At 40.1% G+C, this 27,990-nt stretch overlaps 1 protein-coding gene across 1 annotated transcript; it reads right to left on the bottom strand.

The window, feature by feature from the left end:
- Positions 1–1,709: 1,709 nt before the first annotated feature.
- bcl2l11 (BCL2 like 11) lies at positions 1,710–27,753 on the bottom strand. The gene is made up of 4 exons (XM_066696750.1): positions 27,402–27,753; positions 24,597–24,982; positions 17,692–17,777; positions 1,710–6,002 (listed from the first exon to the last, which is right to left on the bottom strand). Exons 1-4 carry the CDS (start codon positions 27,416–27,418, stop codon positions 5,874–5,876), a joined length of 618 nt encoding a protein of 205 aa, XP_066552847.1. The 5' UTR covers positions 27,419–27,753; the 3' UTR covers positions 1,710–5,873.
- Between the last annotated feature and the right edge of the window lie 237 nt (positions 27,754–27,990).

The following is a 27,990-nucleotide window of genomic DNA, read 5'->3' as shown; positions in this document are numbered from 1 at the left end:
GAAGTACAAGTGATCACTGGTACACTGGTACACTGAATATGTAATTATCTGACTGTTTATGCTAAGTTATGGAAGGTACCGTACTTTCCACATCTCCCAACAAAATATTTCACAGTCAGACAATACTTTATTTTTCAATCTTGGTAGCATACTGTCTCAAAGACTCAAGAACAAGGAGTGACATGTAATAATGAATATAACTGGCAAAGTTCATTTAAAGAAAAAAAATCAACAAACCAATAAATACATAAAACAAAGAGCATAGTGTATGGGTATTTACCCAAACAAAATAAAGACAAAATGGATACTTTTCATTTTTTATATGTACTGATTAAACTTACCTTTCATAAAAATGCATGCTCATCAACGGAGCAATTTTAAATATTTTCAGTTTCCTCAAATCCAGTGAAGAAGGTGTTGGTGGATGAAGTGCAGGAAAAGCCTCTTATAGATATGTTATTATAAAACTAATTTAAATAGTGACAATTTCATGAAACCGAGGTCTAAAAAATGAATACCCAACTTGTGTGAAATTTAAAATGTGGTAATTTTAACCAAAGCAGCATTTATTTAACACCGGTCTGTGTTTGTGGTTTAAAAGGATAAGTGTCCATTGGTGTCTGAATACTATTCTAGCCAAGCCATTTCCTTAAAAAAAACGTCCAACACCGAAACAAACATGGCACATTGTCAACACGGTATAACTAACATTAAATACAGACAACCAGTGGGTTTTATTATATTTACAGGGGAGTCGCATCTGACGCGGGTGCGCAAAGCAAAGGGACACCAGCCTACAGTTTGTACAGCAGATACAATGTGTATGGGTAGCCAATTATATTAATAATCCAATATTTAATACGCGTCAATATTTGTCATTATGCATCAGCCTACAATTATGAATGACAGAGCAAATAAATGTGTTAATGTAAATAGGGAGAGGTTTAGATGCGTCTGCGCCATGTTTTCTACAGTACCACAGGCGAAGAATAAAAGTGGTTTGCGTTCTCCAAGGATAAACACTTCACAAAACAGAAACTCAACAGGACAACGTGCGAAGTTAAAACACTATGACTTTAGTCTCCACAGATTTAAAAGCAGTAGCCATGATAGAGTACATGCGCAGAATATCGTTTTACAGTATTTTTAATTACATAAAAGCGGGCGGAAAACAAAATCAAAGTAGACCTGAACATGTTGTACGGAAAATACGTCAATAGAATCACACCTCCACTGTATCTCCGTTTATTATTTTTATGGAAGAGGGACAATAAACCCAAACCAAAAAAATACCTCACCTTCCAATGTAGTGCGGGTAGACAAAGTACAGCTGCTTTACGTTTGCAGGTCAGGACGAATGAACTCCGCTGGCTGTAATAAGGAACACCTGCCACAGCTTAATTGGCCGGTCAGGAGGGCCCGTAAGTCAATTAGCCTGGCCACGCCCTAACAGGAAATAGGCTGCTTGGGAATTATGGGTAATACAAGTCAAAAGGCCTCCCAGCAGGTGAAGTACCCTCACAAATACAACCACAGCTGCCATAATCTTTGGCTATGTGACTGGAAAGAGTGGTGATGTCTGACATGTCATCTTAATCAAGTGTGTTTGTTTTTTTTGTTTTTTTAAACTGAGCAGGTGATATTTTCTGCAGAGGTGTGGGATTTGAATGCCTTGGCCTTGAGAGGGCAATGAACAGATGCTCCCAAAGTAGTTTATGATTTCATGTTTTATTATCATTTACAAAATTACTAAGAAGTACACATACATTTTAAAAAGGGGTACATAGACATATGCAGGTATTTACAGCAGTATTGCACATTTTATAGGAAAACGCTTCCAAAAGAAACGTAGGCATCAGTGCAAAAACAAAAAAAAGTAAAATACAAAATTGTTGCTACAACTGTACTGGGTCCTATAAAGTGGATAAAAATCAGCAAATACAGGTGTTCAGTGCAAGGATTATTGATACATTTTGAATCGTACAGCAATTAGTCCATTTGTTGGGTTACATAATTTTATCTTTGGTTTTAATCTCCCCATTTTATCACCATCACCTTTGGCAGCATGATTGATCCATTAAGCCATAATGAATGAAGGCATGATACATTTGACACCCAATTATTTTAAGTTGAAATTAAATCCTTGAAAACCATTGTTCAAAACCCTCTTTAAAACCCTCGCCCTTTCAAAATAACATCCCTTTAAACTGCTGTTTTTTTCTTTTAAAGGCCCATGTTGACACTGGATGTCTTAACTGAAATATGAAGAAATGATGTCACACGCCAAGATGTTTGCCAATCAGTCTGGCTTTCAATTCCTCTTGCTCTAAATGCATGTTGTTCGAGTTGATCATTCATTTTCAACACTTGAAACACCAAAAGCAAATGTAAAAGGGTTATGATTTCAGCTTATCTCCTCTGTAACATTTGGTAACAATAAAAACAATTTAAAATGGTACAACGTATGCTTGAAGGCCGGGAAAGTAAAGTGAATGACACAAAATGCTTGCATAATACAGGTGTTTTCAGTGGTTTTCTTATTGCACAATATTTGACAGTCTACTCTAAGAGACCCTGTATCTTTAGAAGAATGCAGCACATACTATAAAGCTGTGCCACCAATGCTAATCCAATAAAAACAAGTGAGGGGAAACGCAATCCACAACTCTTGGGAATGTTTGTAGCATTCATGTTACAGCACATTTTTAAAGGCTGTTCCCTTATAAAGGCAGGCTTAACAATAATTCATTAATAAAATAAAGTGAAGGGAAGAAAGGGACATTTCTCTTTGGTCTCAATAAAGTCAACACTCATCCAGGGGTGTTTTTGACTTACAAATCTTGGTTGTAGTCTATATGCTTTAGTAGGGATCTTTACATTCTTTAAGCACTACACAGACTTTGTTGCATTAGAGAAGAGTTACAGTTGATGCAGTTTTCCTCCAAGCACATGGTTGTGGCAGCAGACTGGGAATTAGTTCATGGGCCGACTACAATCTGGACACCAAAAAAGGAGAATGATTTTAAACCAATGGTCATCAATTAGCAAGCGAGAAGTTCAAATGTGGAGCACTGACACCTTAGTATTATGGAAATGTCAGTTTACCAAAGTGCCTTTGATAGGACCGACAAATCAAGTTTTTCCAAACCTTTACTTCCCACCCCAACACTCATCCAAGGGATTGGTCCCTTACAATTGAGCCCCTTCCTCTTAACCTGGTACCTGAGAGAGGCTGGTCTTTGCCAAAAAAAAAATTGCTTCTGGGTCACCAGCAGTTGTATTAACACACCATGTAACTTTCACATTGACACTTTCAGGTACGTGACATTTGATAGGAAGAAGGTTCATCTGAAACTGAGGTTATCATTGTAAAAAGAAAAGGCAGCTCTACCACATTCCTTTGCATACCAGGTTTTGGACTACCCATACAAAACCATAAAAACTGTATCCCAAACAGGCACTTTCACCTGTCTCACAGAAGGAAGAACTTACGGTACACTCACTGCTTGCCATTTGCAGAACAATCCTCATTGTAGCAGTGCATTTATATACACTTTGGGGAAGTTAGAGCTTGTAACAGACTTTTTTTTTTTTTTTTTTAACTGCTTCTTTAAAATCAGGTCAGTGACGTTTAAAGTGTGAATGCCTTACACACTTGCAAGTGAATGCATCAACAGCAGTACGTGTCTCGCGATGAGACCATTAACTCCAGCTCTAAAGCAGCATTTGAACTCAAAACTGCGTCCCATATTGACAATGCCAAATCAGAAGCAACACTGTGGAGCATAATAATAAACTGACGATTATGGGGGGGGAGGGGGATACAAACCTTGACTGACAGAGCCTCCTCACTCATTGCAGCCTACTTTTTCCTTCCGGTAGTTTTCATCTACAACTAAAATCAATACACAAAACTAACACTGATATAGACCCTCTTCCTCGGTTTTAAACGTACACACAAAAGTGGTCAAATCCTGACCTAATGAAGTGGGAGTGTATTACACTGGGCATATCAAAGACTGAGTTATCATGAAAGCATCCCAGACTAGCAGACCACTTTTCCATCTATTCTACACACCAGGACAAATGGTTTGGCCTCTGTGCGATACATTCAAAATAGGACTTAACACTGTATATATTCAATTGTAGAAGGTATTGGTAGATACTTTGACTTTGTGTTCGAGCAAACAATCCTCAAGTTAATTTTCCTATGACACAGACTGACTAGCTTCCGACTCCATTTAAGTCTGAAGTTCTAGACTTTACATTCCTCCATCTACTTTTGAAACATCAATAATTACAATGAAAAGGTCTTGCGAATACATTCTAAAATGTAAATCTATCCATCTAAAAAGTTTGTATTCCTTTATACCATCCAATTGTATTTCTCTACACACACACACACACACACACACACATTATTAATCTACATGTGCATGCCAACTTCTATAAAAACATACACTAACTCTAACTCACTCATCCTGTGAAGGCACGTTCAAATACTGCAACGAAAACAGATGTCCACTGTCACCACCAATTATGCATGCGGTGCTACAGCATGGTCTCATAATCCTGGATCGAAAACGTGAAATTGAATAGAAAAACAACCAATTTGCTTTTGGGCTTCTTCTTTCTCCCAAAATAAACATGTTAAACAAGGGTGGCAAGCCAGCTTTGCTGAAACAGTTATTCAGGAAAAGAACAACTAAAAAAATCAACGATTACTTGAGACGTAATGAAAAAAAAGGACGTTAAAGCGGTCAGCATAAACCAAAGTAACAATAAAATGACAGATCGGGATTCCTTACAGTACTGCAGGACGATGTAGACAATTAAGCAGTCACATTAAACTCAAATTAACTTAGAGGAACTGTGTTCCAGCAAGTCTGCACACAGATCTACAATACTGATTCTACTGGAGTAATTACCTCAGAGCAGGTGGCACAGAATCTTAGTTTTAAAGTTTTAAAGGAAAAGGGGGAATATTTTGAAAACCTATAATGTATAAATACATTTCAGTATCTTTCTTTGGCAGCATGCACATTCATTATACAAAATTACAAGAAAATCAATGTAGTACTTCCTGAATAATTGTTGTATACACAATATATCATTAAAGGGAGAAGAAACAAAGTGGCTGCTTTTGCAACATAACAAGCCACAGAAAAAGGTTTGTATCTGAATGGAGAGCAGTGAGTGTAATTGTAAGTTGATGCCAGTTGATACCATATCTGGTAACTGTTTAACTGATTATTTACCACTTCAAAATCAAAACCTAAAAATAAGAATTTAAAAAATTAGAGTACACATACATTAAACAAGTTAAATATTGAAGAGAAACAAAATAAATAGAGACGAGAAGAGGAAAAGGAAATATTTACACAAAACAAAACAAAAAAACAACGAAAATGAAACATTTACTACAGGAAAATCTGCAAGACAAAATTGAAACCCTCCTTGCATTGAAGTGTTGAATTAATTTTCAAGGAGTTTTTCATCTTCAGAACTCAAAGGAAGGAACACTTTTCTTTCTTTTTGGTGGCTCAGATTTTCAGGTAACTGCAGGAAACAGACATGGGTTGTAAAATTCCAGATTTCACCGACATCCTTGTAAAATCATCCCGATACATCCTACAGATATCTTGCTGCAGTAAAGTTTCCTTCTCCATGATAAGTTCATATAAAAAAGTGAAGTCCAATTCATCAATCTTCATTGCTGAAAATACTTCTACATTTAAAAAATATTAAAAAAATCTCTATATATTTATATATTTACAAAAGAACATGGAAAATAAAATCTTCCAAATGCTACATGTTCTGCTGGGTCTCAGAAACCAGTCTGAGGGTAGGAAGACATCAGAAAGGCCTGGCATTCATCTCCACCACATTAAGATGTGTATGAGACGCCGCACGAGGATAGTGACCCAGAGACAGAAGTTGCGGTTGTTGTGCACTTGGTCGAAGTCGTACTGTGCGACGCGCCCATTCCGGTCCCTGTTGCCCTGCAAAAATCAAGCATAAAACCATTAGAGAGCTGCGTTTGGCGGAGAGCCTGCAGACAAATTGGGCTAAAATAATAAAAACAATTCAGTGTTTGTAATAGTGACTTGTATGTCATTTTGATAGCAATGGCGAAGATCACTTAACATTTATTTGACTAAGAGGCTTGCCAAATATTATTCAGCAGATATCATCTGGAAAACAGGTGGAGGCCTCTATATTGTGTAGCATCAACTGTTGTTATTTTCACAGACTGACATGACATAAAAAGTAAACTTATAGCGGTCCTTCTTTGCATGAAAAAAAAAGGAATGTTTCATATTATCTAAAACATCCTTCTTCAGAGTTAACAAAAACATGCAGATGATGGACAATACAAATAGGTCATTCCCCCCCCCCCCCCCCCTTTTAATTTTACTATAGCATCCTAAACAAGGCAAGTGTATGTATATAGACTCTGCTGCTTGCACAACTGAATCCTTAGAATGTGCTCAAACTTGAAAGTGGATTTATTTATTCTCTTCTCGTCTGTCCTCCAGGGATTTTGGGAGTATTTCTGTCAATTACACCAAGGCCCAGCACTTCACAGCTGCTTCTTGTAACAGCGCCACCAGCTTGCCAAACACATCTCATGAGCGCGGCCGCTTGACTTCTAAACATTTCCAGCTTGTATCGTGTTGTGCTGGAATACAGGCTGAATTAAGCGCTGTAAATCTCACAGCGGTCAAGAAACCAAAACCTTCACTCAGTGTGCCATTCTGGTGAACCATTTGTTCAGAAAATTCTCCTCGTACCACCTGGCAATGGTACAACTTTCCTCAATGTTGTGAAGCTACTACTGGCAAGGCCTGCACTGCTGGCAGCAGGAGAAAGTGAAAACTACAAAGTGCTGCTTTTTCTTTTATTCATCACAGATTCCTCTGGAGGTCTAAAACCGCTGAAAGCTTGTCACCCTTTTTTTTTTTTTTTTTTTTTTTTTTTTTAAATAGAGCATGCATTTTAGGTTGATCAAGAATGTTTCCAAGATGGTCCCTACATTATATTTTCTCAGTCACATGTTGGAATTACAGGCGTTTGGCTCCCTGAAAAAATATTCAATACATTGGGAGGACACTGCATGGATAACATGGACCAGCGACAGCTAAACTCAGTACACAATAAACAGCCGTCTCTCCCATTAAGACTCCAAGGAGAAAATCAAGTCTGTCCAGCTATGAACCGGGTGTACACCAATAATTGTACTGGAAATCAAAGATACTAACATTTGGGTGATCAGTTTCCTTTTCTTTTTCTGTCCACACGTACGTTTTACGTGCAATGTTTTCACGCGGTACTACCATTTAATTTGAATTGAGTCATTTGACGTACTTTTTAAGGGCCATCCACATGGCAATGGGAAGGCTTTGCATAGCAACACGGTCCATAAAAAACACGGCAAGCCCGTGTGGACAGAAATGGCAAGTACTTGTCTATGCATCATCGGTGTTGTGACTCATTCGAACTGGTCATTTAAAGCACAGCATTTAGCATGACCGAAACTCATATGAAAACACAGTCACTGAGTATCGATTTCTGAATTATGTAAATGCAAGGGCTGGTGGTTACTCTGTGAGCTCACTTGTAGATGTATACTACAATTTCAAGAATTAATGTGGTTACTGTGGACACGGTGCAGCAGTTAAAGGCAAGCTACAGGAGCTGGAAACATTAATTGAAATTTCACAACATAAAAAATAAACATTTGATATGCTTTACATTTGATACAATTTACATGCATTACATCCATCTGAAATGTGTTGGAAGAGTAAAGCAAAGAAATATCAAATTTTTTCAACACCACATCTGACTCGAAATACGCCAGGTCGCATTTTATTCAGGGGCACCATCACAGCTGCTCTGCCTGACTAAAACCAACAGCCTTCTCTTATCAAAAACATCACATTCAAAAAGCCCTGAATTACCTTAAATGTGGTCAACAAACGCAGGAAACAAGAGGTTCAACATCCTGCTTTCTTACAGTCACTCTCCAGGTGTTGTAAATCACATTACCGAAGGTGTGCTTACTCATTATTACACCAACTGGAGCAAGCTTTCTTATATACATTTATAAATAAATATTTAAGAAAGCGATTAAATGGGCCTGGAACGGACAAATACTGAAGCTAAAGAATCAGTGTCTCTCACTCATTGAAGTATTCCCCTCAGAGACAAGAAAAAAAGATTCACAACATCACTGTCAAACATGCAACACTGTACGGAAAACAAAAGAAAGATGCGTATCTGTTGTCATTCAGTGGTTAATATGGTCACGCAGAGATTCCCGTCAACAAGAGTGAACTTGAAGCCTGGAAATAAACATTCACACAACTGAAAGACCTCATCACATCTGGTGAGGAGCCGGTCGAAGATCTTTGCAAAATCCCTGCAGTCCCTGCCCCTTCTCCCCCTCTAGATTCATCAAGGCTCCTGACACAGCAATGCCCGCTTCAAAATGAGCTGCCACAGAAATCGGCCTCCCCTGATCATCAAAAAACTGAGAGGTTAAAGTACTTCTATACCATGAAAGCTTTGGCTAATGAGACTATTTTCGCCCGCTTTGTGCCGTACCAGCACTGCCATGTGGGGCTGCATGTTACCAGATAACGGGTATGTCACATCCAGATTACAGGCCTTCGGAACAAAATAAAACGCATAAATAAATGTACGTCTCGACAAGCAGAATGCCCGATTTCCCAGTAGAGGAGATGAGAGACGCCGGGCCACCTTCAACGGAGAGGCCGACTATTGTTCCTGCTGATCACCACAAGCAGGCTGGATAGGTTTAGGAAATTGAATAGAAAGGGAGGTGACAAACGGGGTCAGAAAGAGCCAAATTGAAAGCACTACTTTCTATTGTTTTACTCGGGGGGAATGTTGATATTTGATAAGTTCAGCTTGAGTGGTGAAGCCTATTCTTTCAAACAGCCACTGAAGTGTTCAGACTTCCCAGGCCCCAATAAAGGTTAGGAAGGGCACTCTGCACAGACAATTACCTCTGCAGACTTGGCACAGGCAGGCCTGAAACAGGTGCCGGATTTGGCCTCGCGAGTTGGCTGGAGTTCACTTGTTTGGCATACTGTAATTGTGATAAGGTCTGGGCATTTCCCCTTTGGGTTCTCTTGAGCAACATGTGAGGAAATACACTCCATGAATGTGATTCCTGTTCAAAAACAACAACAAGAAAAAAAAAAAAAAAAAAAAAAGTTAACTATAACCGCAGGCTTCGATTCGTATCTATCCCATGCTAAATATCACGGCTGACATTATACCGATATTTAAGACTCTACGACTGGAAAAATTCGAGATTTGGGAGAAGCCCCCCACCTACACTAAGGAGAGCTGCTACACAACTGCTCTGATGTACTGTGTGAAAAAGTTTACAATCATAACATACAGGTAAATTGACCCCTGGAGTGGTCATATCCGATTTTTATTAATAACAAGACAATTTGTACTAAATGTACACTTTTTTTTCTTCACTCAATTCAAATCATACATAGAAACTATATTTGCATTCTTCAGTCATTAGAAACCTCGTTCTGCCATTCCTTTAAAGGGACCGCTTTAAAGATCAACTTTCCCTTTCTGCAACTGAATCCTTGCCATACGTAACGTCATGCAATCATGTTGAAGCTATTGAGACTAATTTGCCATGTATGTGACAGAATGAGGGACAGAAAAGGGAGACTTGAGTTTATGACGTATGGATTTTCTTCTATATAGCATTGAAAAAAAAAAAAAAAAAAAAAAAAACTGCATGATGCTTAGAAACCTCAAATTATCATAAGGGGCAATTTAGGAATATTGTTTGTTTAATTTTAATTCATTAACATGAATGCCAAAAATCACAGTAACAACCCAGAACCAATTGTCTATTCAATGTGGGGAAACAGGTGCTTAGGAAATGCAGTGGAGCTTGAAAGTATATTAACCCCTCAGCTGAAAGTGTATCAAGCTACTAAATAGCATTTTGTAACCACAAATCCTTTTAATAACATGACTGTTTTTTTAAAGCTTGCACCCAAGGTGGAAAATTCTAAATAAGCCTTCTGCAGGTGCAAAGAGATTCATATTCCCCATCCAGTGTGTGCAAAAAAAAAAAAAGGATGGAAATGTCTAATCCATCTGTACGGCAGATCAGAGCTAAAATCACAAGATCTCTCTGTTCACAGAATTGGCAACAAAACACTGAACTATCAGTGGATGACACAGCCAGGACATTACTGTGCATTCTCCAACAGCCACACGTTTGGCAGAATGCACGGTCGATTATCCACCCTGAGCCAAAACATTACATTAGACAGAGATCTTGGTACAGATCTCACTGCACGAGCGAAGGCAGCTTTTATTATTCAGACGTGAGGCACTGTCAAGGTTAACCTAACCACAGCACACGCTGAAGGAAATGAGAATGCAATCTACCAACACTGAAACAGCAAGGTTTGCCCAGAAGACCCCTCTCCGAAAACCCAGCTTCAACGTGCTGGCGGACCTGTGCCTTTGAAGTAGAACCTTTAGCAAATTGAGCATCTAGCCTCCATTTGTCTAATTCAAGTTCACATTTTAACCAAAGTCTCTTCAAGATAAACACACTGACCTACTGTAACCAGGACATGGTTTCTAAAGCCAGTGTTGCCAGTCAAAAATTCACTCACCCAGAAATAAATCTAAAACACATGCCACACTTCATATTCAACATCAGGGCAACCAGCTCCATGCCTCTTGAGTTTCTATTTACAACTGACATAAAAAGACCCACATTGTGTCCCGTTTAGAAGGTACTGCGTCATTAAAAAAGGTGGCTTGCGATTTCTTAAGACAGACTTGCCTGAAGCAAATTTATTACGTTTCCACAAGAACCACCATCGTCACATCCCAGGCAGGGTGAGGCAGGGTTTCATTGGTGGTTTCACAAACGCACCACAATGATTTGGCTGTTTCAGTCAGTTTAATGAAGAATAACATGCAGAGAACCGGCATAAAGCTTTAAAGTCCAAAAATAGACCCCGCTGCATGATCTACACTTCCTGACGTTTGGAGCAGTCAGACACAGACTCTATACCATTACTTTGCTTCCTACATCCATTAGCAACGATGCACAGAGATTATCATTTTATATTTTGGAAACCAAGAAACTGTGCTCGGTGATATTCTTTGAACTATATGCAAAAGTTCTCATAATCAAGCTAGTCACACCTGCATTCTCTTGCAGTTTATACAAGTTTCATATCCTTCTATGTGCATTTTATCTGTGCTGAAACAAACTGAAGAAACCATAATAGCTTCAGCACCATTGTCTAAATTCATCTTCACAAGGCATAACGCAAGACTGCTTTCCAGAATGTATATGGACGTATGAAAGTGTGGCTGTGGATTGGTTATAATGGCAAACCAATCAAGACAAACATGTGTTGGTAAACCATCCCAGATTTGTGAAAAAGCAGTCCGATTACATCCACATCCAAAACCACTCATTCTAAGCAGTTTTGCAATTGTTTGGGTTTGTTTTAAATGTAATTCAGAAACAAGATGCTAAGCCAAGATGACTGGAAAGAAAACGGAGGATATGGTTGGATAACTGGTGAACATTATCATTAAGTGATGGAACATTGATCAGAATATTTACATTAAAAGGTGCTCGATATATATAGTAAGAAGGAGAATGGTTTTATTGCGATTAAAGAAATAAAAAGGATCTTGCCTGCTGCTCCTGAATTTAACATATTAAAATGTGCTTTTCATGAATAACAGTCTGCGTGGCAGTGTAGCAGGTCAACTAGGCTGAACAGTGACACATGAAATACATTTTTGGTAAAATTAGTCACACCAACATGCAGGCAAAGACCACCACACAGCCCAATCTGAGCATAAACTGAGAGCGACTACAGATGCGAGAAAAGATACTGCTACCCAGAAACTAATCTCGGGAGCTTACTAATAATTCTGCAAATGTCTCTTTAGATCCAAAATCGTTTCCTTGAAGAATATTAACTCTGCAAACCTCAAGCAATCCCATGTGCCTGTGCCGGGCTCCTCTGCTTTATTTTACACAGCTGCATTAAAAACGCTTTGCTGCTTTTCCCACAATTATCAGTTGCATTTCAAAGAGGCCTCCCTAAACAGACACGCCATCGTGTGTAATAAGCAGGTGCCCGACATAAATCTACCAAGCTGCCAGAACATCTTCAGATGAAATATGATCTTAGAAAAGGAAAATAGTTGCAACTTAAGTGTTGGTGAGCGATCTTGTAAGAATAATTGACTACAGGGCCGGGACAACAGAAGACCAAGCTTGTCAAGACAAACATTATTCACTCACTCACAGAAACAGCATGTATTTAAATGTGCAAAATCCACCACGATGGATACAAACACAGCATTTCGCTCACAGCAATATGTAGTCATTAGCTCCTGAGAGCAGCAAACTATTTTTGCTACTGTACATCTGCTTTTGATTTGGAGCACATCAGACATACAAACTTACTATAGGTTCTGTACCCCTATACTAAATAAAAATAAAAAAAATCCCAAAGTGCCAAGCGAGAGGATAACAATTAAGTTCAGCTGTGAGAAACAAAGAAGCGCAAAGGCTGTGGTTTATGACGCAACCTCTAATTGCTTCTAATGTGAGCCTTCTCGTGGAGAAGTGGAGGGACACATATCATTACATTTGCCTGCTCTCCGCTCTCCACAATGACAGGATACTTCGGGCCAGACTGCTGGGCTCTTCCTAGACACACTGCTCCAAGGCATGACTCCTACATGATTCACTGCGCTCTTCTCGGTCTTTTTCGGCTTCTTTTACGTAATTTTTTTTTTTTTTTTTTTTTTTTAAGTCAGGAAGCTCTTGCGTTTGTTTACTACAGGGTGGAGTGGCTAAGGCTCAGCTCCCAAACAGTCATTAAACCTGGACTGGGGTGAAGGCCCTCCAGTTTCTGTTCGCTTGTTATTCTAGATGCTGGATTTAAAAGAACAACTCATCAGTACCCGTTTTCCTTTCTTTGAGGAGATCCATTCTGACCGTAATCACCAACGATGCAGGTTGGGAATTGCTGGTGAAAACACTGACTGCTGGCCCATCTGACTGATCCAAAGCCTTGGCACTCATTTCGTTTGGCGAAGTGTTCACTACAGCAGAGATTTTCAAACCGTGTAACAACCCCACCCTAAAGTCTCATCTGGGAAACAATGTACATCTTAACCGTTTAATACTTCAGATGGAGAGGCACTTGCTTTTAAACAGATCACTGTTCACAAAATGAAAATGTTTTCCAAGTCAGAAACATTCCTCACCCATCTCTGACAACCAAGTCAGAACGCATCCAAAAGCCCCCTTGATACACTCCAGGAATACACCCCCCCCTCCCCCCCCCCGATTTAACGACACTAGACATACTTTTAACTGCAGGTATATCTTAGAAGTGATCAATCTAACCTCAATCTAGTGCTGACTAGAGTTAATTAATTTCTGGAGTCAATTATCCCAGCAGAAAAGTATAAATGCTGGCCTGCTTTTTATGTACACAGTTTGACCTAAAAAAATAAAAAAATAAAAATAAAAACTAAATTTACCTTTGCGGAGATGTGCAATTATTTCTCACCACAGAATCGTTAGGGTGTCTGGAACACTGGCCATTAGTGGAAAAAGGAACAAAGAAAAAAGTTGTCCGTTTCACTATTAGGACCTATCATTCAATTGTTGAATGTTTCGTTTGATTTAAGTTACTAGAATCAATGTAAAATCTGTGAGCAACTGCTGTTTTTCCATCATAACTTATTTCGAAGCAGTTTTCATAGTTCTTTTTCCCCCACAACAATTTATTTCCTTTTTTAAAAAAAAAAAGCCTGGCTGTCTAGCAGAAAAACGATTTCACACTATTTATTTGTATGTGTGTGAAGTGAAAAATATTTTACTTTGCAAATTGTTAAAACGACTTCAGGAAAGGATAGACATTATGTGCGATTATGTGCAGGACTGTCCACCATACAAACAGCAGGGCCAAGTAACTGGGGATTGTGAAATGAGAGCGTCATCCTTGCCTTGCAAACACAAACAATGGAGAGAACAAGACTTCAGCTGTCACAGCGCTAATGCAGACGTGAATAGGAAGAATAAAAAACAAAAACAGATCGAGTGACCACATCAATAAAAGAACGGTACGCAGCCAGTGTCTCCGGATAGGTGCTCTTGGAGACTGGTGCCGTTTTAACTTCGAGTACAAACCCTGTTTACGTCAAAAGCAGTTTCAGAGGAGAAGTGTCTATTCTGAAAGCTGGTAGATTAGGAAAGTAGTAGCAAGATGGGCATTTAAAATTATCAAAGGCAAACCACATCTTTTCAAAGATATACTCAGGACGATTTGGTTAAAGGCAGATGTTTTGTGTTGTTGTTGAACTAGGTGAAAAATTGGAATGTGTACTGTTTACTTGACAGAAAAATTGTAAACTTTCACTGTATAGGGGGAAGGGGGGGGGGGGGGGGGTTTACCAATAATATGACTGGTTTCCATGACGGGGAAATAAGACAATTTCAGGTTTATGCTATTAGCTATTGACTTGTGCACGAACCGTAAGGAGGCTGCCTTTTTGCACGACTCACCAAACATCACATGCTTGGCCTACTTTGTATACCAAATAAATTAATATTCTGGATCCCTGTGCAAGTGAGCGTGCGACCGGGTGTGTCTCTAACAATGCGAGGCCATCCAGAGGGACCGTCCACAAGGGATGGCTGGCAAATCCGAGACTTTAAATTGAATCTAGGTGTTCATTTCTCTCTCTCGCTCTCTCTCTTGCTTCACCCCCCCTGCTGAGCACCTGGCAGCGCTGGAGAACAGAAATGTCCTCCCTCCCCCACCCGAGTCTCATCTGAGTCACAGTCTCACCTATTGTTGGAGAGGACACTTCCTGCTATTCAGACAGCTAATGGCAACCAAACCTTAAAAGAAATCATTCAGTGACTAAACCAGCCCAACGTTTAGGAGGCTAGAGACTCATTTCAGGAGACAGACAAACGTATTTGTTTTCATTTTGAATCTGCCAACAACCTGGCCCATTAACAAATAATAATATCAAGTATAATAAATTCAGACACATTGTATGCTGATAGAAGTGGGATAACCAACTGTACGCATTGTGACCAAAGGAGATCTACTACTCTAAACTAGTCTTGTAATGAGTTCTCTCCCTGAGTCAATGACAGACAGATTTAAAATATTCTTCAGGGTTGCATTTTGTCCTACCTAAAAGGGATGTAGAGCACAACACAGGTTTGCATTGTGAACCAGTGCCATTCACTTGCCTAACTGTTGAGACAGTTGTATCCTGCTCAATATAGAAAGACTGGGATAAGTCTGATCATGCTTTGACAAACGTTTCAGGATTAAGCAATCAATTCCATCCGACAAAGACTTCTCTTTTGCTCAAGAGCACAGCTGTGCAGTATTTGTTTTTTTCACTTCTAACCCACAATAAAAATTAGCATTACTTGAATAATGTCACTGTGTGGTTAACAAGACATTAACTGAAATACATACAAACCATGTGACAATTTTGGTTTACTCCGATTTCAATATTTAACTTTAGAAATCTGAAAACAATCTGGCAGTTTTCATGTTAGGAACTCTATTAAGCAGAGAAGGTAGTAAACATGTAGATCCCAGTGATAAATTGATCAGATATCCTCAATGGACATTCTGAAAAGCTGCCATATAGTCTACATATCTATACAGTACATCAGGTACCATTCAACACCAAGATCAGCATAACTGATTACATCTTGAAACTACAACAGACTTCTCATTTAAATACCAAAAACCAACCATTGCATTTTGCAGCTGTTGTCCATTTTAATTAAATAAATAAAGGTTGTAATAAATATATTGATTTCATTTCAACTCAACATAGGATTATCTAGCTAAAGATTTAAAACGGGTATAGACATTTCACAACAGCATAAAGAACATAGAAGTTATCAAGAAAGGCGAGTGAAAGGTTTCAAAAGTTGGGGGAGGGGGTATCACTACAAAGCAAACAAGCTCCTCACCTCCCTGATCAAATGAGTTTCTTGTTGACGGTATGGGGGCAAACCAGTGCAGTTATTATTAGTATGCGATCAGTGTGAGATACAAGCCTTCAGCGCTTCCGGGGTTCTGAAGAAACCGAGGGGTTTATTGGGCAAAAGTAAGGACTGCCGTTTCTAATTTCCACCATGGCTTGGAACGGTGTCAGCAGAGGAACACATTCGAGCCCAGTATCTATTTTAGTGCTTTTCTCAATTGAAGAGCCTCACAGCTGTTAGGGGGATGGATATCGCATGCATCTCTTTAAATAAAAATCACAGCTTTCAAACAGATGTTAATAAATATTTTATGGATCATTGTTTTCTGCAACAACCTCCCCCCCCAAGCCCCCCTTTACTTAAAGATCTGTTCAAAGGACTTGTTATAACCTTCCACGAGGAAAAACAATACACGAGATGAAAAGAGGAAGGCTGTGCAAGAAAGGACCCAATTTACTAGGTCATAAAAAGGAACAATTGTCAGTTTAGCTAACGAGAACTGGGGGGCACAAACAACAGCTGTATAACAAATGTATTTTATCAGGGTGGAATAGGAGGATTAGTTTACCGAAGTACACATTTTTTCCCTCAGCAGGTTTATAAACGTCATTATAAGCAGTGATCACGTAAATCTTATGAAGATCCTCTTTAAGTTTCCGGGTTCATTTCAGGTGAGGAATTACAATACTTCGGTACTGTGAAGACACAGAAACAAATGTCGGTCACCCGAACAATGAAATGCTTAATTGTGGTATTTAAACAAAGAGGTTAGGAAATGCAGCTACGAAAATACCTTCATTACTTTATCAGTACCCCCCCACTCACACACAACCACCTCGAATAAAAAAAAAATGCTATATTTTGTGTTCCTTTCATTTCCACTATTACGTTCTAAATTTAACATTTTTATGTGTGCATCTTAAACGATCTGCACGAGTCTCAGCTTCAAAAACCCTGCAGTGAAATTAGGTTAAGTAATCCATCCTCCAATCGCCTCTGGTTCATGCCATTAAATGTAACTAATATTCCCTAAAGGATAAAAGAAAATCTAAATTAAGCTTTGAGTTTGGCAAGTTGCCCTAAAAATAAAGAAAAAGGGCAATAGTCCTTTTTGGGAAAAAAATCTGATGCAATAAGCAGAAATTTCACAAATTAGAAAAAGTAAGTAAATAAATCAGGAATATATGATCAGCGGTTTTAGTATTCCCAACTTCATTAATTACTGCAACTTCAGGCCTCGTATTACTGCAGTTCTTCCACAGAGGTACAGTTTATGCCTGCAGAGCCAAGCTTGTTTTTTAAGCATTAATTAATTCTGTACAATCTGAAGGAAAATAACAAAACTGCATGATAAAATATGTTTATCAGTAAAGTGTCTCTATGCCACTCCCCCACCCCACTTCCCTAGCGGTCAGCCTGCACCATAAACAAAATGTGTACTCTTAGTATAAAAGAGTAAGAAACAAAATCAAAAAGTTTTGAACATCTGATTTTTCTTCTTCGTGTGATTTTTTTAGCTCCTATGAGGGACAGTTAATGTGTGAAAAAGAGCACAAAAAGACCCCAATGGAAAGAGGTTCAGTAACGCTCACCCTTTGCAAATACAACGTGTTGAACTCATCGCCGATCCGCCGCAGTTCCTGGGCGACCCACACCTCCTGTGTGTCTGGAGGCATTTCTGTGGATGAAGCATAGACACAGGTCAGCAAATTTACCAAGGGACCGGGGTCTTGCAGTCCGCATCGATGGGGTCATGCAGCGGTGTTGCGAAGCGGCGTCCATCGAAAGCGGAGCTCCGGCTTTGCCAGAAACCGAGGGCGCAGCGAGCAGCCATTAAGCGCGAGAGTGAAGCCAAAAGAGTGATAGCATCGTGAAATCCCCATCCCTCCGTACAGTGGAAGCCCTTAAATTCTAACACACATTTCATATAAAACCCACAATTGTACATTGTAAAAAGCATTAAATTAATTGCATCTTTGTTTAGTATTTTGCAATAAGCTATACTGGAAAGGACAACTGGAATTTAATCTCAGCATACCTCGCTATACCCTTCTGTGAGAAATCTTAGCAAACCACCTCCATCCTCATTGCTAGAAAGCATCTGATCCACTGAAGTGCACAGAAACTCTGAGGTTTGCAACAAATCATTTTAGACTGCTCTAGTACGGGTCTTGCGTTATGAGTCATGCGAGAACCAATTTTATGGTTGTGCATGTTTCACATCCCATGATATTAACTATCATATAGCCTATACTGATTTCCCTTGTGTGTTTTTAGACTAAGTCGACAGAAATTAGCAATGTTACTGCATCAGGTGCCAAAAACAAAAAAACAAAAACGTATTGCTTCAAAAAAAAAAAAAAAGGACCAAATGACTCCATACACGCTCTGTAGACCCGCTCTCCTGACAACGGCACCGTATCACAGAAAAGCACTGTAGGCTAATTCAGGAAATTAATACTGTGGTTAAGTGGCTGATATTGAAATGGAGCCCAGACTCTCAGAAGAGCTTTCTGTGGCAATGCCAACACACGTGGGGAGCAAACAAAACAAAAAACATTCGAGGCGCACGATGTGAGGAGCAGCAATCTGGGAATAAAGATCTTGTAACTGACTTTTCCTTTACTTATATTCCACAGACGCCTGCTCTCATAAGATAGTATATATGTACATTTATGTACTATACATTATGTTAAGGTTTTGTTTTGAAGATGAACTACCCTAAATGATAATCTGACATTCTGTTATCACACTACGATTTAAACTAGAATGTAACCAATTCAAGTTTAATCTAAGCAAACATAAGTTTAAGACACTTGAAACTTTTCTTTGCCTTCTTCCCTACCTTGTCTTGAGGGCTGTTGGGTGACTACTCTTTTAAGGGCCTCTATATCTCACTGCCTGCTTTACAGCTAGGAACAGAGTAAACGGGCTGTTCAATGAATCATTAAAGACCTAATTGGAAGCTCAGGTGGAATAACAACCAGACAATCCTACGATCCTCCAGTAACAGGTCAGGCTTTAGAGCATTTGATCAGTTTGGTCATGGTTTGGGATTATGCAAGAATGACCTTGTGTAAATGCGGGCTAAATGCGATGGTACAAAAATACCACTGACAATAATTTTTAGCTATTACTGAGTTGTGCACCATTGAATCCAATGGATACCCATGATAGATGAATATATTCATATTTTGTATTGCAGTATCAAAGTCTAATTGTGCCCATACAAGTGGTGTCTTGTTTTCGGTTAGGCAAGACATTTCTGCAAGAACTAGCCTTGAGGTAGGAGCACACCAACAGAAAACAAACAAAACAAAAAAAAGAATTGTTCATTTCTCTTTCAGGATTTATTTAACTACTGCATCGAAAAGCAACTATAAAGTCAGAAAGGGCAGCATTCTCTCTGAAGATCACTAATATCCAAGGAAGAAACGCAATCTTAAAAAAAGAAAAGAAAAAACACCACTAAACAATATTCCTTTTACGCCGGCTTTAGTAATGCGTTTTCTGGAACAGTAAAGAATTGTGGCCACACAACTGTGTTTTTAAAGTCTGGTAACTGTTAGCCAAGTTAATCTGGTTTTGAATCATGAAACAAAAGGAAGAAAAGAAAAAAAGCACTTCTACAAACAGCTAAACATGAACACAAAATCATTACATTAAGACTACTTCCAGTAAGATAAACCACAGCTTCAGTTTTCATATTGCGAGTGAGTAATTTTATACATTTCACTTGCTACTCTTTAAAAACACAACCACAAGTGGAAATAAAGCACCAACTTACAAGGTTAGCAGATAACATGTCTTTGACTTACACCACCAATCCCTAACCCTCTGCAACAACATAGGGTAGAGTCTAAAAGAAAAACTTTCCTTTCGCAAATCCTCGTACAAGCCATGCTATACCAAAAGACTGTAAAAGAAAACCTCGGCTTTGTATTTAAACCCCAGGGTTTAATCGTACTTGCCCAGTACACCAAAATCATCCTTAGCAGCAGATGCATTTTATCTGCAAACCCGTGCCTGTAACTACAGCCGCTGCAGGATTTGAGATGCAAGTTACAGGTGAACATGGGCAGAATCAGATTTATCAGATGTTGTAATCGGACTGACCACAAAGCACATTAAAAAGGGCAAACGCTTAAAACCCTACCACTTTGTGTCTCTGTCTGCGGTTTACAAAAGGCACGGCTCTCTGTTTTGACTGCATCGCAAGTTTTCCACTTATTTATTCTGTTCAACCTTTCCAGCAGTGACTGCAAAGAAAAGGAAACAAATATCAGCCCTCCAAATCAGATTATTATATGCCAATGGGGATAAACATCCGCTGTTGTTTGCTGTTGACGGTTTTTGTGGGGGGAGCCTTCTAGCATGCAGGTTGTTTCAAACTACATTTCTGAAGCCTTGATGATGGCGTTTGTTCGGTTAGGCTACTTAAGAACATAAGACAGTTTACAAACGAGAGGAAGCCATTCGACCCATCATGCTCGTTTGGTGTCCATTAATAACTAAGTGATCCAATCCAATCTATTTTTGAATGTTCCCAAATGTTCAGACTTCATCCTTTCCATAGATAAGGGAACTGTTGTTTTTGTTTGTCTAGGTAGATCTCCCAATCAGAAAATGATTGTCTGTCCGATAGAGTTGTTTTACCAACATGACATGCTTAATTACAGAATGAAAGGTAGGATGTACTTCGTTCAAGTACTCTAAACAAAGTGTTGTTGTTTTTAGAGTAGTTACAGATTACTGATAAAACAACTGCAGTTCAGACCCCCTCCCCTCAACAAAGCTGTAAATCTCGGCTAATTTATTCAATCAACATATAAAAATATAACAAGTTCTCTTTACCTGAGAGGTCATTAAGACCTTAAGATGGCTTATAACATAGATAGTTGAGTAAAGTTAATAATGTCACTTGCCATAACAATACAACTTTCTGACAGAAATGTATGTAAAAATGATCTTACCATTACAGAGATCAAATATTTTTATCGTGAAGCTCCTTCCAACTGCATGTATAACCTTCCAGGATGAATCAGCAAAACAAATGACCAATAAATCAATCCGTTTGGTTCCGATATAGACACTGAAACTGTGCCCTTATCTGTCCATCGCCACATTAAACACCGAACACATCGAAACCAGACAATGAGACAGACGGCTTATTTGTTTACAGACACCTTCCTAAAGATAACCAAACACCCACGGACCGAGACTGGAGATCAAATGTAACTGTTTACTGTGGACTAGTAGCCTGCGGGTCATCAGAGTTAACACAATAATGAGGAGGAATTATTTATGTTTCTCACGCACACACGCACACACTTCCAGGCTTATTGCACAAATGTCCTCAACCATACCCTAAACAGGTGACAGTCAAGAGATACAATCACAACATTCCCATCACAAGGCAGAGACGAACTACACTATATGGATGCTCTTTAATATATTTATAAGTAGCACATGTAATATTAATGGAGAAAAGATATCAAATTAGACCAGGTATGTCAATTAAAAAAAAAAAAAAAATAAGCACATCCATATGCTTTTTCTAAGGAAGGTCGATCAAGGTCACAAGGAAAGTTGGATTTGGAGCATTAAACCTTCTTAGCAGGTATAGTTATTTTGTCTACTTAGATTTAGAAAGATGAAGAATACATTTAAAGAGAGCCAAGGCTTAAAATTCAACTTAAATGTATCCACCCTGTTAACCACACAGATACATATCTATATTGTTAGTCATCTGTAAACAAAAACGTACAAAATGTCCTAAATCTTACACATATTTACAGGTGAAAGAGAACCACAATATTATATAACAACCATTTCAGTTTTATAATAAGGGGTTGAGGTTGTCCACCGAACACAACTTTTATTGGGAGGAGTTGTACTAAAGTGTTGTGCTGCCTTTAAAGACACAGAATTATGTAACAAATTTGCCTTTGACAGAAGAAGCTACACTGTGATAAGGTGTGCCAAACGCATCGTGATTCGTGAGCGCATTTTTCTCTGAATTGTTATTGACCCAGGCATCCGAGGTGGTTTTCAAACATTTGCACATGAAAACAAATGGGTGACACTCTGACATCAGATTCAAATTAATGGTGACACATATATTCCTCTCGGTCAACGGCCAAACTACCTTGGAGCCTGATGACAGAAGATAGCAGAAGTTAAACAAGGCTGGGCCTGATTAGGATTTGGTTGCGAAATCTCTTCGAGAGATCTAGATGTAGAATGTAATTTGCAGAATAAAAAACAGCTGAAATCTTGTTCGGGTATCTGCTAGTACGGTAGCTAATTAATTCCCTAATCTCAGAAGTTTCCTGAAGTAGCCCAGTGAGTCAGCTTTCAACTCAGCAGCTGGGTTTGTCTGTAGCAATAATTCACAACATTTTGTGTTAGATAATCACGTAAATACGGCTCTCCACGTCTACGCCAGTAATTCAAAACCAACGCCCAAATATAGACAAGTGCAAGGAAGGCACCTTTCGAATGAGACGTTAAACTTTGGTTTTGACCTGCTGTAAACAAATCGCATCCTTACATTTCATTTCAGGATTATATTATCTAGCCTATCTAAAGTTCACCCTGTAGTCCTTCCTCACTTTATCTGCGGTTTATAGATTTGCTCCTATGCAAGTCAAAATTATCATGACTAAGACCAAAGTCAAATTCAACAGTTTTGTTCAAACTAAGGAAACTGAAGTAGATCAAAAGATACTTGCTTGATTTGCTGTTCAAGGTAGATATAACTTGACTTCTTCAACACACAGAGAGACATTATGGAAGAAATCAAGAGTGCAAATGGGATGGACTACATTTGGAAGAAAAGTAACACTAGTAAAAGGAAATCTACCCATTTGCCTGAAGAGAAAAGTATCTGATTAGTGAATACTGCCAGTGCTCACGTATGGCTGTGAAACAACTAAACTCAAAAATAATACAGAAACTGGGAAAACAGCACGGAGAGAGAGAGAGGCATGCTTGGAATAACAAGAGACAGAACAACAAATACATAGATGTGAGAACAAAGAGCACGTGACATTACTGAAAATGAAAATGTTCAAATGGCAAAAACCAGACTGCAAGAACAGAGCAAAGATGGACAAAAGAATCCCAAGAGGTGGAAAAAATACCTAGAACAGCACAAAGGATGGAAAGGTTAGGCCTAAATAAAATGGTTTGCTGGTGTGACAAGAGACGTTGTGCATCAAATTATATGAGGTCTTCATCCAGATCGATATAGGCTGATGATGATATAGATATATAGGCCTAGACATACACATGTATAAGAATACAGGTGGAAATGTAGCTTGTTTGCCTGACAACACAGAATGCTGCAAACTTGAAGCCTTTCTGGTTCACTTTCCCCAAGTGCACAGAAAGCACCTAAACTCTCATCATTGGCAGATCAATATTTACACTATCTGCCCCAAACAGGAGCCCGTCCTACTTTAGCTCAACACAAACAACATTCAATGACCATCTTACTGCGAAATGGCTCATAAAAAAATCATTTAAAATGAGTCACATGAAGAAACAAACCCCGATGTTCTGTAGGCCTGCAGCTAAGGAGTCTGTGACGAGTCTTTTACAAAAATATTTGGCCGGTGCCTACACCTCATGTGAGTTAGAAACAAAAGCTGTATACAGGTTTGGCAAGCACTTGGAAGATGCGCAAGGCAAGGCATCATTACACACCTTGACATCTGCATCGCTGGGAGGACACCAGTGCACTGCTGCCATGTCAACGCAAGTTCTCCTCACCTAGTGGAGCATATTTCTGAATCTCAGCAGTGCATAACAAGGTGGGGCCCCAACTTCCTCAACTGGGACACGTCTTCTTTACTGACAGGGGCAAAACACTGTTGTTCTAACCGCTGTAAGCCACTGAATCAGAACAAATAGGCTCTCCCAAAGTTTTATATATAAAAAGACAACCAATAAATCATAAGTGACAGATGAATCGCAGATCGTAGCACGGCAAGATCTTCAAATTGTGGCTGCTTTTCATTCCAAACCAATCTCTTAATCAGGCACAAGTCTGCAATGTGAAGTGCACCTTTGATACGAGCCGAGGGTTAAACAAGGTCATTGTGTTTTGGTGTATTATGTTACGCTCGTGTATTATTCAAGAAATGCCAACTCACTGCCACTCGAGGCTTGTCATAACCACAAATCAGCACATGGCCATTGTCTCCCACTACTGCCATATTTAAAATTCCCTGGATTATTTCATTAATATATATATGTACACACTTACAGAATTGCAAAGTTTTGAGGACCACATACAAAACTTCCTACAGTAGTATTAAGAGTTTTCATATACCTGTATCTTAAAACAAAAAAACACCCATTTTCCGATCTACGCCGAATCAGACAGCCTACATTCGCGTCTGGGAGTTGCGGGGCATCGCCGGCCTGCTGAAAACTTTTTCCATCTATGACGTCATGCCGCTAAGGCGCAGAAGTGGGACAGTTTCCTTACCATGGTGCTGCCGGGGGTCCTGCTCTCGGGATATGCGCCGCTGGGCATGGGCAATGGCTTGGCTAGACGGGCTGGGAGTCTGCGTTGACTTGTTATGGCTCATAGGTGGGGAGCTGGGAAGGGAATCGTAGTCGAACGAGAAATATCCACTGGACGACCTGGACAGCGAGCTAAACAGCGGGAACCTCGAAGCGTAACCGCGGGGGCTATGCGGCATCGTAATCCCTCCCCGAGTCGGATCCGCTTCACCGGAGCGGCTGGGCACGGAGTCTGGAGGAGCCAGCGCACTGCTCTGCGGGCAACGTGCTCCGGGGCCGGGCTGCAACTCTCCGCCTTCCCCTCTTTCACAATCTAGGGTGGTCGGGCCATTCGCTTTCTTTTGTCCTCTGCGGAATAGATAAGTCAGGGAATAAGATTAGCACATCTGCCTTTGCATCTCGTCCAGCGCATCATGTGTTGTTGTCGTTTATGTGGCGGAATGGTTGGGGTTGAGTTTGGTGGATTTTGAAGTTTATATGTAGTAAACATTTGATTGCGGGTCTACTGTACGCAGTGTAGTGAATGGCAGCTGCACACTGATTGTCTACAGTGAAAACGTGCAGATCTGAACGACGCATCTGACGCAAACTACAACTGGAGGGCATGCTTGGACACACTTCGTGGTTGCGGCCGGGTTGCGCAGATGTCCGCAGTTCTGCGCGGCTCCACCAATGGGAGCGGTGGGATTCTGGACAACTGCGCTACAAGAAGGCGACCCACATACTTGCACTTATATAAGCCTATTTCGCCTAGTCGCCCCCATAGCTGCCTCTTCCTTACTGCATCCCCTATTGTTCCACACAAAGTGCTGATGGCAGCACTTTCTGCTCCTGCCAGTCCCCCCCCCACCCCCTCTCCTTTGTAGACTTGTAGTAACTGCGTCACCATAAACTGCACTTTCAGCCAAGTGAACTTCCCAATTACGTTCAATGCAACATATACGTAGACAATTTATAGAAAACAAAAAATGGCAAAAGCTGCACCAGGCAGACACGTTTTAAGGAAGTCTCATTGGCTTGTGTCACCCTCTGATTTCTTGTTTATTTTGTCGGTAATCGGTTTTAACAGGCATTGTGAGTGTTTTCCGCAACTTTAGTTCGTTTAATTGCTTTATTTTAGTACAAAATATCAAGTTATATCCAGGTATGAAAAAACACATACACGAATACGAACATATACACAGATTAGACAGAAAGCGATTTATAGACATACACCAAATCGAGCACTTGCTTTTTTGTTGCCACACACCTCAAGTATTTATTAATGCCACTTCCTTGACCCGACTTAAAACTTGAATACTTACATTTTACGGACATACGCACTGTATTACAACAATCCATCAAGCTTCATTGATAAACGGTCAAAGAAAAGTGATAAAAAAAAAAGGTGAAAGGACAGTTGTGACTCGGGGGCTGCGGCGGCGCTGCGCTCTCCGGCTCGGCCGAGTTGTGAGGGCTTTCTCGGAACCTGCGTTTAAAGACCAAAACACAACACGGCCCGACACCGACAGCGGCCACTCATTGGACGGGGGTTTGTGATGGACAGGCGCTTGGGAGGGCGCTCATTGGAGGAGGGTGGGAGACTGACAGTCTATCAGCCAACCGTCGCGCCCGGTGACGTCATCAGCGCCGCCAGGGGGCCGGACTTGGCGCGACGCGAGTGTGCGAGCGCCGGACGGCGGCAGAGCGCAGAGGCAGAGGAGCTGGAAGTGTGTCGCGGCGTAATAGAAGAATAACAATCATAAAGTCGCTGACAGCTTTAATCGCTCCCCACTTTCACACAAGACAGGGTCAGCGGCACTAACCCACCCTTCAAGATAATACGGCCACTTCCCGCGTGTGTCCTTTTTGAGCACGCTTCGGCTTTAGCGATCGCGGGATCATGTCTTCTAGCAATCGAAGTTAAACTATGTATTGCATTTGCAACAATTATACAGATCTCTACTTAAAGGACACACTGTGGACACATGGGTGTAACCAGCAGCTTCAATTAGTAATACATGAGCTATTATAGTAGGCATCTGCGGAGTCCGGCGAGGCGAGATGGGGTAAACAAACGCGTTGATTGGATACAACTTTTTATTAGGAAATTATATATATATATATATATATATATATATATATATATATATATATATGCATCCGTTTTATCTCGCTGCCAATGTCCAATGTGTGGACTCACTAAGCGGGCGCAGGTCTTGCAGGCTGTCCCACGCCGAGCGGCTGCAGCGCTGCGTGTTTTGCGCGCAGTTTGACAAGTTCGCGTCCACGCACAGCTCGTATCATAAGTCATGGAGAAAACCTGCACAGGCTGTGGTCAACAAGCTCAAAATGCTGATCTTGAATTTACTATAATGGCTTTTACTGTAAAAGTTGTCCAGACGTTTTTCTAGCGTTTCTTCGTGTGTATAATATACATATATAGGCTGTAAAGAATGCGTGTGTGCGTGTGCATAGTAGGCTAGACAAACAGACGCACATCACACCTGCATGCACCATCCAGCACATTATATCACCATCAAAAGGGTTTCAAGGCAGCGGGCCACTTACCTGCATCAGCCAACGCAGATATGTTGTTTTCAGTGTTATTAATAAAGGAGCATTGAAGAAGAATACAAAAAACGAGTTCTGGTTATTCCAAAAGTCCCAAGATTATCTGCAGCAAGGGCTGATCGTGTTTAAGTTGTGCATTTCGTACAAGTTGCTACAATAGACCATACAGGAAAAAAGAAAAGCGACGAAAGCATGCCGTTTAACTGGCCCTTACCTGGACAGATCGGACATATCCACAATGGCGACTAACTAGCGGCACATTGACAGTTGTAACAAACGAGCGAAAAAGAAAAAAAATCTGCGGACGAACTTGATCATGTGTGACTCACCCCCAGCCAGGCGAAAAAGTGTAGGTGTGCCAAAGACGAGCTTATTGTGCGAGTCAAAACTGAAATGTCACAGCGATCAGACCGATAGAAACCAGTATCAGTCTGAGTCGATTCTTTTTTTTTTTCACGACAAGAGATCCCTTCTTTAAAAAAAAAAAAAGAAAGAGAGAAAAACAATATTTGTACGGCGCTGCGATGGCACGAAGTCATCAACTTCCTTCGCAGTGTGAACGCGTTTGAAACGGCAGCGAGAGACACAGCGGCTCTCCCCGCCTCGCCCCCGCCTCGCCCCCGCCTCCTGCGCGCTGGGGGACGGGTCTGATTACCATACAGCGAGCTCAGCCAGGTAGCGATCCCGTCCTGTCTTAACTATTCATCAACTAAACACATATGTAGGCTTTATAGTGAGATGCATTACATTATTATTAATAATAATAATAATAATAATAACAGCAACAACAATAATAATAGCAG

The sequence above is a fragment of the Amia ocellicauda genome, chromosome 23 (assembly GCF_036373705.1).
Source record: "Amia ocellicauda isolate fAmiCal2 chromosome 23, fAmiCal2.hap1, whole genome shotgun sequence".
NCBI classification, from domain to species: Eukaryota; Metazoa; Chordata; class Actinopteri; order Amiiformes; family Amiidae; genus Amia; species Amia ocellicauda.
This window is presented reverse-complemented; position numbering and strand designations above follow the sequence as displayed.